The 12,438-nt window shown below is 36.0% G+C and overlaps 2 protein-coding genes across 2 annotated transcripts; one reads left to right on the top strand and one right to left on the bottom strand.

Annotated features, from left to right (window-relative positions):
* The first annotated feature begins 1,569 nt into the window (after positions 1 to 1,569).
* LOC107697096 (homeobox protein Mix.2-like) lies at positions 1,570 to 3,714 on the top strand. The gene is made up of 3 exons (XM_016497738.1): positions 1,570 to 1,945; positions 2,047 to 2,255; positions 3,039 to 3,714. The coding sequence occupies exons 1-3, from the start codon at positions 1,846 to 1,848 to the stop codon at positions 3,708 to 3,710; spliced, it is 981 nt and encodes a 326-aa protein (XP_016353224.1). The 5' UTR covers positions 1,570 to 1,845; the 3' UTR covers positions 3,711 to 3,714.
* Positions 3,715 to 3,908: 194 nt separating this feature from the next.
* LOC107697095 (protein lin-9 homolog) lies at positions 3,909 to 11,871 on the bottom strand. The gene is made up of 15 exons (XM_016497737.1): positions 11,782 to 11,871; positions 10,610 to 10,642; positions 10,422 to 10,513; positions 8,861 to 8,965; positions 8,635 to 8,765; positions 7,923 to 8,048; positions 7,562 to 7,719; positions 7,217 to 7,350; positions 6,970 to 7,095; positions 6,398 to 6,499; positions 6,231 to 6,311; positions 6,009 to 6,134; positions 5,672 to 5,854; positions 4,928 to 5,025; positions 3,909 to 4,790 (listed from the first exon to the last, which is right to left on the bottom strand). The coding sequence occupies exons 1-15, from the start codon at positions 11,810 to 11,812 to the stop codon at positions 4,685 to 4,687; spliced, it is 1,632 nt and encodes a 543-aa protein (XP_016353223.1). The 5' UTR covers positions 11,813 to 11,871; the 3' UTR covers positions 3,909 to 4,684.
* Positions 11,872 to 12,438: the final 567 nt, after the last annotated feature.

Below are 12,438 nucleotides of genomic sequence, written 5' to 3'. Positions count from 1 at the left end.
AGGATATCATTTATTAATCAGAAACCGAATTTAAAAAAAAAAAATTTATAACCATTCTTCCTGTTTTTTTTTTTTTTTTTTTTTTTTTTTTGTTTTGTTTGTTTTTTTAGATACTTTTACATTTAAAAAAAAAAAAGTAGAAGGAAAAACTCTAGACAAATGTCTAGACAAATGATGTCAACTTTGACATGAGGAGCAAAATGTCCCTCGCTAATCCCTCTGTCTATGGCGGTATTTTGGAGGTGAGAATGCTTTGTCTATCAAAGATGGCAGCTGATGTGTTAACAGCTGATCATTAGTTGCTACAGTTAGCTCCGTCAAAAGACACGGCATTACGTTTGATGTTTCCAGATGGTGATATTTGTGAATAGGCGAGTTAATCATTGTGGTCTTGGATCTGATCAAAGTTAAAAATGTTCATCTAGTGGAGGCATTTAAAACAAGACAAAAGAGGATTAAAGGAGTGCATGCATTATTGCAAAGGAACTGCAAAATGTGTTTTCTTCAGTTTAGTTTATAGTTATTTCAGCCACAGAAATGTTCAGTGGAGTAAAAGTGCAAATTGCAGATGGGACAAAGAACACAGACAGACTGGATTCTGAATGTACTGTCTGTGTGAAGAAAACCTCTCTGAATCATTGTACGTGGAGTCTTTACATGAACCTTACAGGTTTTTCTCTTATTAAGGGTTCAAATTCAGTCAGCAGGCCACTGGGCCAAATTGATCTATGACATGGGCTTGTTCTATTCTATTCAAATCAATCAATGCTAAAAAGAAACATTATAAATTGCTTCTAGAATAAATCATTTTAAAATACCACAAACTTTGACTATGGACACTTTTATATCATATGACAGTCACTTTAAAACTTTAATATATTTAAATTGTAAACTTTTTTTTTTTTGTTTTTCTTTTTTTACCATACCTTTGGCATTTATTTTTCTTTCCAAATGCCTTATTTATAAATTGTTTTACTCCTTTAATCTTAAAATATGAATTTAAATATCAAAATTTTAAATAAAAAAAAAATCTGTTAATATAAAAAAATGTATTTATTTTGTGAAAGATACTGATTTTATCTTGTTTTTTTTACACAAATGACATCAGTGGCATATTTTCCATCACAACCATATTTTGTTGGAAATGCTCATGATGTTTTTTTTGCGGATGTATATAAAATGTGAATGCAATTAAAAAGTTTACTACATTTGTAAAATATCTGCTAATATAAAAACGCAAAGCATTAAAAAAATACATTTTCTGAAGATACTGATTTTTCACACAAATTACGTAATACAGTGGCATAATTTATATTGGCACAGTTTGTTGGAAATGCTCATATTTAATGTATATAAAATAATTTAATTATCAGCATTTTTAAAATTCTAATATAAAAAATTAATTTTAATTTGTGAAAATACCCAGTTTTATTGTTGTATGACTTTTTACACTAATGACATGTTCATGATGTTTCATATACTTCAAAAATATATTGAGAGAAATGCATTTCCGAGATCTTGTATAAATATTGTGCTCAGGTGAGCAGTGCAGGAAGTGCAAGGCTGCAAACTGATCTGAGGAGCTGATCAGGAAAACATCTCAACCCAACAATACACGTACATGTTTTCAAGTCATGTGTATTCGGGTGGAGATCCCATTAAACTCGCACACGAACTTTTTACAGATGCAAATAGGCCACGAATGTCAAAAATTCACACCTGCGTCCTGCCGCCACTCAGCTCGCTTTGATCACCTCTGACGGAAGGCTGGCTGGCTGGATATTTAATGCCATTCCAAGCGAAGTCCGATCATTCCATGCTGAACACCGGTAGGGTTAGGTCCCAATGGCAGTCGTACATGGCGACCTTGGGGATGGACACTTAAAACAGTTCCAGTCATTTCCAACTGCAGATTTGGAAAGGAGGACTAACATACACACAACAGGTGGGTGTTTACGCATGAATCTCTCTTGAAAGTACTCATTTGAGAGTAACTAAGTAATCAATGCGTCTAACTTAAATAGTTTTTACTCATTTTCTCAACAGATTACGCAGCTCAAGACAGGATGAGGTTCCTCAATGGTGCCTCCAGAGCGGACAGCGCGAGCTTGTTTACGCACCGCAGAAAACGCACCAACTTTACGCAACAGCAGATTGACGTCCTGGAGAAAGTCTACTTGGACACCAAATACCCTGACATTTATTTAAGAGAGAAACTTGAGGCACTGACCGGCTTGCCAGAGTCGAGAATTCAGGTGAGATTTCTGTCTGTAATCAGTGTTGCCAAATCCGCGATTGCCGCCGGTCGTGTTTTATGTCAGTAGGTTGAAGCGACCCCAATAACGTGATATTTAGGCCCTGGAATGTGAATTGTACGAGGAGAACCCCGCCAAAAAAGTGTATTTTACCCCCCGAACGCGATTTTTACTGGGGGACCCCCTCGAAAGCAACTGGGCTATTTTCAGGCTAGTTGTGAGTAGTAATTGGGCGGGTTTTGTAGCGAAAACCTGGCAACCCTGTCTGTAACGTTCCTCAGAAAAAGACCTGCTTAAAATTAAAGATGTCTCCGGGGCTAGTCGTCACGTTTTTTCCCCTTAAGTAAATATTTCCCAGAGCAAGTTTATTTCTGTATAGACATACTATATATATATATATATATATATATATATATATGACAAAACAAAATCAATTAAAAATCGGGGTATTGACCAGGAAATAGTTTTATTTTGACTGAGGGGCATTTTTTTTAAGAAAAATATTGAGAAAAATACGTTTTGAAATATGAAATACTATCTAAAGTAGGTGCGAAAAAACATCTTCCGTAACATTTTGATGTATTTACGATTAGCCTTATGAAGCCTGTCGTAAGTGTGAACTGTAGGAGCATGTAAACATGAAAAATAAAATATTTTGTATGAAATTATACTATATAACAACTTACCAGTGTGGTTTTATTGTGTTTACTTGTTTGCCATAACACTGAATATGTAGTAGATAATGGCATCAGGTGTCTAAACCAGTGTTAATTTTCTATTCAGGTGTGGTTCCAGAACCGACGAGCCAAGTCACGGCGCCAGGTGGGGATTCCTGTTCCAAATAAGACCAGTGGAAATGTCCTGACCCCCAACAGCCTCCTTATGAACCAGTTTACGACACATCAGAATCACACTGGCCTGCAGACACAAAGACTACCTAAGTTTGCCACAAGGGACAACTTCAGTCAACAGCTGATCAACTCTTCAGATGAGAAGATCTGCACCATGAAAGGTGACATGTACAACCCAACCACGATTCCATGCATGTTCAGCAGAACCGAGGAGAACCAGATCAAAACAGATCACCTGAGTGTCGTGGTGCCATGCAATTACACACAGCAGTATCCGAAGGGACACGGGCAGTTTATGAACACAAGCCATGCTAAATCTACAATGAAGCAGTTTTTGGTGGAATATGATAACTTCCCTCCAAACAAGACCATTGGGCCAGAGATGAAGGTTGTTATTCCACCTCTCCCATCACAGAATAACTTCATGATGTCTTCATCATCCCCCAAACACGTCGCCGGTTCTGTCCAAAACATGCCAGTAAAGGTCCAGCCGGGAAGTTTCGGAACGTTCTCTCCCATTAGAGAAAGCGAAGCCGTCGAGTTCTCAGATTCCGACTCGGATTGGGAAAGAGAAGCCATGTCTGGTTTTAATGGGTTTATTTAGCTTTTTCAATTTTAACAGACTTTATCTGAAGCTTTAAAGAACATTTTAGGATTGAAAATCAGATATTTATTGTATATTTCAGATATTATTGTATATATTATGTTGTGTGATCATCACAAAATATGGGTGTAAAGCGAGACATTCTATATTCCTAATAAAATTTATAAAACATCAAAATACAGACTCTGAGCCTTTATGAAGATAATAGAAATCAATTTATTTACAAACGTTTGTCATGCATACACTTAACAGGTTAAAAAAGAACCCCACAGAAAACTAACGCTTTTAAAACTTACAACAGTGGGGCATTTGGGTGATTATTTCTTCTAAGACAAACTGTTTAATTCCACACAGCTGTCTATTATAGGAGTTGTATAAACAGATTGGTTGCTTTGCAAAAATACCTAAATCTGGAGAGTCAAAAAATTTCCACATTACCCTATATATATATATATGATCAATTTATTGATCTATTTTGAGTGAACTGTACAGTTATCTACAATGTACATATTTAAAACATACAGAACAGTTTAAAACAGACAGAACAGTACCTCATCTCTCAGGAAACTCAAAGTTACACACTTTAAGAAAGAGACAGAGGAAATAAAATTATACAAAAGTTTCAGTCAAACAAACTGCACCAATAAAGTGGCATTAGAGAGTTGGAAACCACCAATAAAAATAAGGGGAAACTTAAATATCAAATTGAGTGTGAGCAACATCTGAAATAACGTAAAACAGTTACATCTACAAAACTTCTCACACTACTTTTTTTGCAAGCTAGTTGAACATCTTCAGACAACGTTGGTGTCTTCGGGCAGGGAATTTTAGCACTAGTGCAGGTACAGTTACTGAACGCACATTCTGACCTTTCAAACAGAATGAACACAAAAGAACTAAGTGGTGAACTGAAGAGGTGAGTTGCTGTCCGTATTTGAGATAGGATTCCCGGGAGGTGTGCAAGTTTATTTCAGTCACGTTCTGTTGGTGTTGTTGGCAGAGAAAGCATGGAGGTTACCCAGCTGGCTCAGACCGCTCTGTATGTGTGCTACATGGATCTCCACATTATCCTGAAAACAACTGCAGAAGAGAGATTATTGAACAGTAAATGATTAATTCCTTCCACTGTGCGACTAGAACTTTTAAAATGGGAAAAATAAAAACAATGTAATATGAATGCAGGAAAAACAAGAGAAATGAAAGCAAATATATATTACCTGAGGTTGGAGTCATCTATTGAACTCTTTATGTCATTCAGAGAGTCTGTGAGCGATTTGAATTCAAATGAATTCAGGTCTCCCCCTTCGGCCAAACACTGCATTAAATAAGGAGAGAAATGTGAAGTACATGAGCATGTGAAACTGTGGCATTTGAAAGTGCTTGACAGAGCTGGATGAGCAACTTAGTTAAACTGTTAAATAATTAGTATTGACCAAGCTTCATCATGGTAGTTCTAGGTCATAAGATCCTGGTCTGTGCTTTATGTACATGCTTTTTAGTATGGATGCTTATTTCAGCCAGAGGTAACAAAAAAAAGGTAATTGCAACTTTGGACATTTATCTCAAAATTAGAAGGGAAAAAAAATGTCAGAATTGTGAGACAAACTCAGAATTGTGAGGGAAAAAGTGAGAATTGTGAGATAAAAAGTCACAATTATTTTTTCTATTTTGTGGCAAAGAAAAGTCAGAATTACGAGATGTAAACTCAGAATTCCGAGGAAAAAAGGAACTCATAATTATGAGGAAAAAAAGTAAATCGCAAGATGTAAAGTGAGAATTCAGAGAAAAAATTGTGAGATGTAAATTCTGGGGGAAAAAAGTCGCAATTACCTTTTTGTTTTTTTTTAATTCCATGGTGAAAATAAACTTTCATAGTGATAAGGCATGTTTCCTTCAGAAAATGTAAAAACGTTCTATATTTTTGTAAACTACATGCACAAGTAAACAGTTTAGTCTGGTACCCTGATCTGCAGGAGGAGTGCCGTGAGACGAGAGACGAGTTGGGTGAGGCTGGGGCTCTGGACACGCTGTTCTCCATCAGGCAATGCATTACTCTGATGCACAACTTCCTGCGACTCTTCTTCACAGCGCCGTCGCAACTCACTGGGCTGATCTGCTGGCTGCATGCCCTGATCTGGAGCCAGCTGAACAGAGATGATCATGGAAAGTGAATGGGAAATGGGTGAAAGTGAATTAATATGCATGTTTTATGTCCAGGATTTTGTGAAGAAAACCAGAACTGAAGGTCTAGAAAAAACTGTGGTCATGTGGAAGGGCGAATAAAAGAAACATACGTACCTCATAGCAAAACTGCTGTACTTCATGAAGGACTTTGTTGAGGTCTTTATTAAGCTGTTCCAGGTCCAGCACTGTTGTGGCATATCTCTTCTGCAAGTCCAACCCAATCGGCATGGAATAAGACTTCTGCAGAGGAACAATGGAAACAGTTACATAGTGTACTACTAAATTAACATGCACAAAAACAACACCATATCAGGTGTCAGGCACTTTAAATCTTACCAGCTTCTCAGCTTCTGTGTTCATCTCCTTCAAATGCTTTATATGTTCTTTTTTAATCATGAGGATTTTGGACAGACGTGTCTAGCAGAAGAATAAAACAAAATGTTGAAATTCTGTGCAAAATGAATGCCAAGTAAACAGACAACATTAGCGATGGCAGTTCTCACCACTTGCACAAGAAATTTGACAGGAAAGCCACCCAGTGTCTCTCCATCAGTTCCTGTTAGTTTACTTCTCCAGGGGGATTGACTGAACAGAGGGTCATTATCCTGGGAACAGAGCAAGAAGAGGCTATGATTATTTGTGCAATTATTACTGAACATTTATTATTCACTAGTAGTTCTCAACTAGTTTTGCTTCAGTACCCAAATTTTACATTGAATATGAAGTGTGACGCTGCATAGTTCCAAAATTGTCATAAAAGCAAAAACAACAATATCCTTAAATCAAACACTAAAATGTATTAATGGCCCAACAATATGCATTATTATTAATACGACACAGATTTGTCCTTAAAAATTGAGTGTTTAAATGGTTGCATACTTTTGGCTCCCAGTTATTTACCAAAGAAAATACTGTGGCTGGAACAAACCACAGGTTGCTGCATTTTATTCTTTGCATTTAGCATCGTTTTGTTTTTGTTTTTGTCCTAGCAGAACAGATCTCAGAAACATTTCAGGATAATGACATGCCAGTTAATCACCCCATTTAAAAAACACACTTGACAGTCTCATTTTACCATTAAGATAGACTGGGTTGAGCCGGGATAGGACCCGCGGGGTGGGGTCAGAAAGTTCTGGAAACGAGGTGGCCTCTGTTTCTGAGCAAAAGCAGATATGGGCATCGTCTCATGAGGTTCATTACTCTGGAGAGAAAGCATTGGGCAGTGTTAGCCATTCAAATCAAATGACACTTTACTGTTTTTATGAACAGAAACAACACAAAAATTATAATGGCCATTTGTGACAAGACAGTAATTTTCTTACAAGCACTTCGTAGTCAGGAACAGTGTGTGTGCCGAGCCCATTTCTGTCAAAGGTCACGCGATACGTTGCTGCACTGGTATCTACTGCATCAATCTGACCAGTAAACAGGCCATCATGGACACCCCTAAGACGAGCTACATTTTAAAGAATATAAGGATTAAAAAAAAAAAGTTTTATTGTCATTCAAAACATTTCATTAAGCAAAAATCTTTGAAAACTACAATACCTCTAATATCAATTTCATTCTTACTAAACTCACAATCTGAAGACAAAGTCTATTTTGAATTGCTCCTTACATATCTGCTGATTGTGTCAGATATCAAACGTGTATAATCAGATCCTCACCCGTGACTTTGGTGCCAATGACCAAGGGCAAAGGGATCTCATCTGGCAGGTCTTTGCATAGAGACATATCTGTGATTTTCCTCTGCTGTAGAAGACGCATCTTCTGCCTCTTATGTTTCAGAGCCATTCGCTCTTCAGCGAAGAATGCTGAGGAACATCTGAAAAACACATGACACATAAGTCCAAACATCTGAATCCAAGATATCTGCATTCTAACCCATCTATTATATTATATATAATAAATGTGACTTGACTTGACTATTATGTGCCTGTCTATATGTATACATATTCTAACTGCAAATAATGAGTATGTTATGGGAATTTATTACGGTGTAAGGTTAAAAGTGATCAGTCAGTTAACCTTCGAGGTTTGCCCATAAGTCTTCTGATTGTTCCCCATTCAACTCTGGTCAACTTTCTGGTCTTTAGATTGGGAAAAGACTCCTTCAGACACATACAAAAGTCATTGTCTCCTTCAAATAATGGCCTAAAGAACATGAAAAAGACATAAAAAAAAAAAAAAAATATATATATATACAGTGGGTACGGATACATTGAGGAAAAAAAATTTACTTAAATGATTTTAGCAAATGGCTGCAATATTAACAAAGAGTGAAAAATTTAAGGGGGTCTGAATACTTTCCGTACCCACTGTATATATATATATATAATATTAGCTGTCTAGCAATATGCCAATACAATGCTAAAATGTAATTTAAAGTTAGCAAATGACATACATAGTACTATTTACAAAATATTTATCTAGAATTCACTACATTTGAACACAGACATTTTTTTTTATTACAAAATGACAAGACTATCAGAAGATTTTGTAACTGTTACAAGGGGCAATAAACACTTTTATTAATCAGCCAAGCAGACTATTTAGGCCCATTTACTGGGTCTATTTATACTAATAATCTATTAATAATGGAAATGCAATGTCATATTTATGGAAGGCAGACACTACTCTCGTTTTCCAATACTCAAAATTATTAAAATATAATAATGTGAATATTAACAGCATAAAAACTGCACAAAGTGACTGAAAATATAATGTCTGCAGAACATACCTGTCAATATTTGAATAGAACCATTCATAGATGCACCATTTGTGTGCTTTGGGAAGTTTGAGCAAGTTTCTTAGTCTCAGTCCAATTTTCTGTGAAGCCCTTTTGTCTGGTGTTGTGACATTTGTAAGTTTCTGCAATGGCAAACATTCAAATTGTGCAAAACCAATGATCTTTGTCAAAAGATTAATCTATCCTTCGGAAAGTGCATCCTGGACAACACCCTCACCTGAGGCACAGTGGTGACCCTCTGGCTCCTCCTGGGAGATCTGGAGGTGAGTGGCCGCTCCTCATCCTCACACGACAGTCGACTCCTTTTTGAGCTCCTTGTTGGCTGAAGGGCAAAGCAGACAGGAGACATTTAGGAACTGTAAACATTAAGACACAAACTACTACCATAGACCTTAGTCAGGTTAGGCACCATATTGAATTTAAGGTGGATGAAAAGGAAGCTGTGATGGTTAGACCATTTATACAACGGCACACACTGTTTAAAGGTCCTAGATCACATAATTTTCACAACTCATAACTTTCATACTGTTTATGGAGTTTTTTTATCTACTAAAAGTTTTTTTTTTTTTTAAGACATTTAATCACTTGAACAATCGCTATGTTTTTAAACAGCAGTAAAATCAATTTAATACATTGTACTCACTGTACTGTACCCTCACAGCTTTGTTTTCATTCCCGTCAAAAATTAAATATGGTAGTAAGTAGGGCTGGGTAAAAAATATCGCTATCTCGATAATAATCAATTCTCATTTTTAAGGACCGATATCGATTATTAAATCCCAAGAATCGATTAGTCTAGCCTTTTTTCAGTTAATGGATGGAACGTTGAAGGGCACTTCCCATCCAATATATCGCAATAAGCATTGGGCTTTGGTACTTTTAATATGAAAAAGTCTCAGATTTCAAATTCTGTCCATTGTATTGCAGTATGCAAACAACAAATGCCGTTTTGGCGCTGTTTAATGTGAAGTTACAGATTGCTATAGCGCCTCAGTTTAACAGACGTGGCAGCGCGAGGCGCACGTGAACTGATCATCTCCTCCACATTAATACCAGTTTCAGCACAAAATAAACATGACTAATCATTCAAAGGTAAGTTAAAAGAAAGAGTACAACTTTACAATCCGTATCCTGTCTCATGTAATCGCTCAATCAGTGTTTCCGCCACGCAAAGACGTCAATATAACGGCTTGTAAACAATGTCATGTAACATCACATTTACCTCAGAAAAACATATTCGGTGACAATAAACTCATTAGTCAGATAGAAAAATAAATTGTAGAGAGGGGCATTTTGCTAAATATATGCACCATATACAATGGTGTGAAAAAGTGTTGGCCCCCTTACTGATTTCTTATTTTTTTGCATGTTTGTCACACTTTAATGTTTCAGATCATCAAACAAATTTAAATATTAGTAAAATATAACACAAGTGAACACAACATGCAGTTTTTAAACATTAAGTAAAATTTTAACAAATCAGTTCATTTTAACCTTCAATATTATAATAATGTAGTACCAACTGACTCTCACGTATATTTTACAGCATTAGTTGAGAGAATTTTTAAAATTTGGCATGTACTGTACCTGATATATATCCAAAATAATCGACATTGAATCGAATCGGTAATCGAATCGAATCGCAAGCTTGTGAATGAGAATCGAATCGAATCGTGAAATTTGTGTCAAAACCCAGCCCTAGTAGTAAGGTATATTGCAAGCCAACCTGGAATTGCAGCAAACATTACAACAAGTATGAAGCATTAATGACAATTTACCGTTTCCACAGAAACGTAACTGCTCCGTCCTCTGGTGGTCTGAGATTTTGGTAAATTGTTCTTTTCATTTAGAGTATTAGACAAACTTCCTTCTGTAGAAAACAACAGTGCAGGATGTAAAGACTCAGCATTTTGTGACAATGTACAGTGCAATAGTTGTGGGTGTCACAAACAGTAGACTGACCTACCTCTTAAACTGACAAGGGCTTTAGCTGAAGAGCCTGAAGACAAAAGAACAATGGATGAACAATGGACTACTTTGAGAGATATATATATATATATATATATAAACATAACATTTTCAAAAGTAAGGTATGATTAAGCGTCTAAAAAAAAAGTAAATCTTAAAATTATGCAACACACCCAGGTCAAAGGCATAGGTCATAATTAAATTCATTTTTACCTTACTTCACAAAGATACTAAAGGTGATAATATAACAAGCCTAATTCCATAATAATAATTCCAAGTCAATAATGCTTCGGGCAGTTCCTATTACAACTTTAAATTATATATGGATTTTTTAATGCATTTTTTTTTTACTTAGATAACTAACCAGACTGATCCACTCAGAAACTACAAATAATCTCTTTGTAACCATAAACTGCTTATAGTACTGACTATATTACAATGTGTCTTTTATCACTGCTCTAGTTCAATATGCAAACACTGCAGTAGTGCCATTGTTGCAAATATTAACAGTAGTAATTATAAAGTAATAGCAGTAAGAAACAACCGAACAGCACAGATGAGGAATTACTTCCTTTGCAATCCTCATGCAATAAAAACAAAGCCTATCTGTGACAGCGGAAAAAAATCCACTGAGATTTATTGTGATGAACCAGATCAAATCTAGACACCAGTATTGCATCATATAGAGAGTGTATTTTTTAACATAGGAAGAGTGCTGTGAACATATGGAAAGTGTTTATTTATTATATGGAGAGTGTTTTACTATACAAACAGACTGACACTGACAAGAACAACAAAACCCAGCAGCTGTCATCGAGTTACGACCATAAAAATGTCTGTGAAGTTAAACTCTGTCCGTATTATAACCACCACTCTACTGCTTTCAACCCTAAGATTAGTTTTAGTTATAAATAAAGCATTATAAAAGGATTGTTAGGCGAAAACCTCTTCAGGTATGATATTTATTTATAGTAGTAGCCTCTGAAAGCTAACAGTTAGCTCGTTAGCCCCAGCGCTAATAACTTTGCGTCTATTTTAACACCACTCACAACAATGAAAAACACTTAAAATTTATGTCAAACAAAATGTGTTATAAAGCGCCTTTAAACTGTGAACAAGCTCGACAAGAGAGTTATAAAGGTCTAGTGAGGAGTTAGTTTTATTACTCACTCTCGTCTAACAGCTGCTCGAGCTCCGCCATCTTGAATTAGCCGCGCCGGTTTTTCAAAGGCCGAGTGCCGCGATGCATTGTGGGACGGAGAGGGCAGTTCAAACACTCCACAGTCTGCGCTCACAAACTATCAAAATATTTTCGACTTCATGCACAGCCTGGGTATACAAAGTAAGAATCTTAAAATACATTAGTACTGGGAAAAGCTTTGTGAAAATTTGCCAGTTCACTGATTCACAACCAGGGGACTGGGGCCCATTAGGGGGCCTCAGGATGACTTAAATTTTCTTATATTAAAAATAATCTGACTAAAAACGCAAAATTAAGGCGTAAACAGAGTTTTTATTTTATTTTTTTAATATTAAAAAATCCTATTTCATTGCAAAACGTTATTACGAATATACACTTTGCTGGAATAACAAAATAATTGTGGTTAATTCATTTAACATATTTACACTCACATTTTCTGTTAATAAAAATAGTTTGAAAACAAGCAGCTTTATCATAAATACAGCAGAACATGCCAGAGGATATATTAAAGCTTATATGATGGGCCTTTGACCATTGTGCCTTCAAATCAAAAAGGTTGAAAGCCACTGCCATAGTTAATTTGTTGCAAAATCATAGCAATCAAAGGTAAAAGTATGAATGCTGTT

This window comes from Sinocyclocheilus anshuiensis, unplaced genomic scaffold, assembly GCF_001515605.1.
Source record: "Sinocyclocheilus anshuiensis isolate Anshui unplaced genomic scaffold, SAMN03320099.WGS_v1.1 scaffold38, whole genome shotgun sequence".
In the NCBI taxonomy this organism is placed as follows: domain Eukaryota; kingdom Metazoa; phylum Chordata; class Actinopteri; order Cypriniformes; family Cyprinidae; genus Sinocyclocheilus; species Sinocyclocheilus anshuiensis.
Note: the sequence above shows the minus strand (reverse complement) of the source record. Positions and strands in the feature narration are given on the sequence as shown.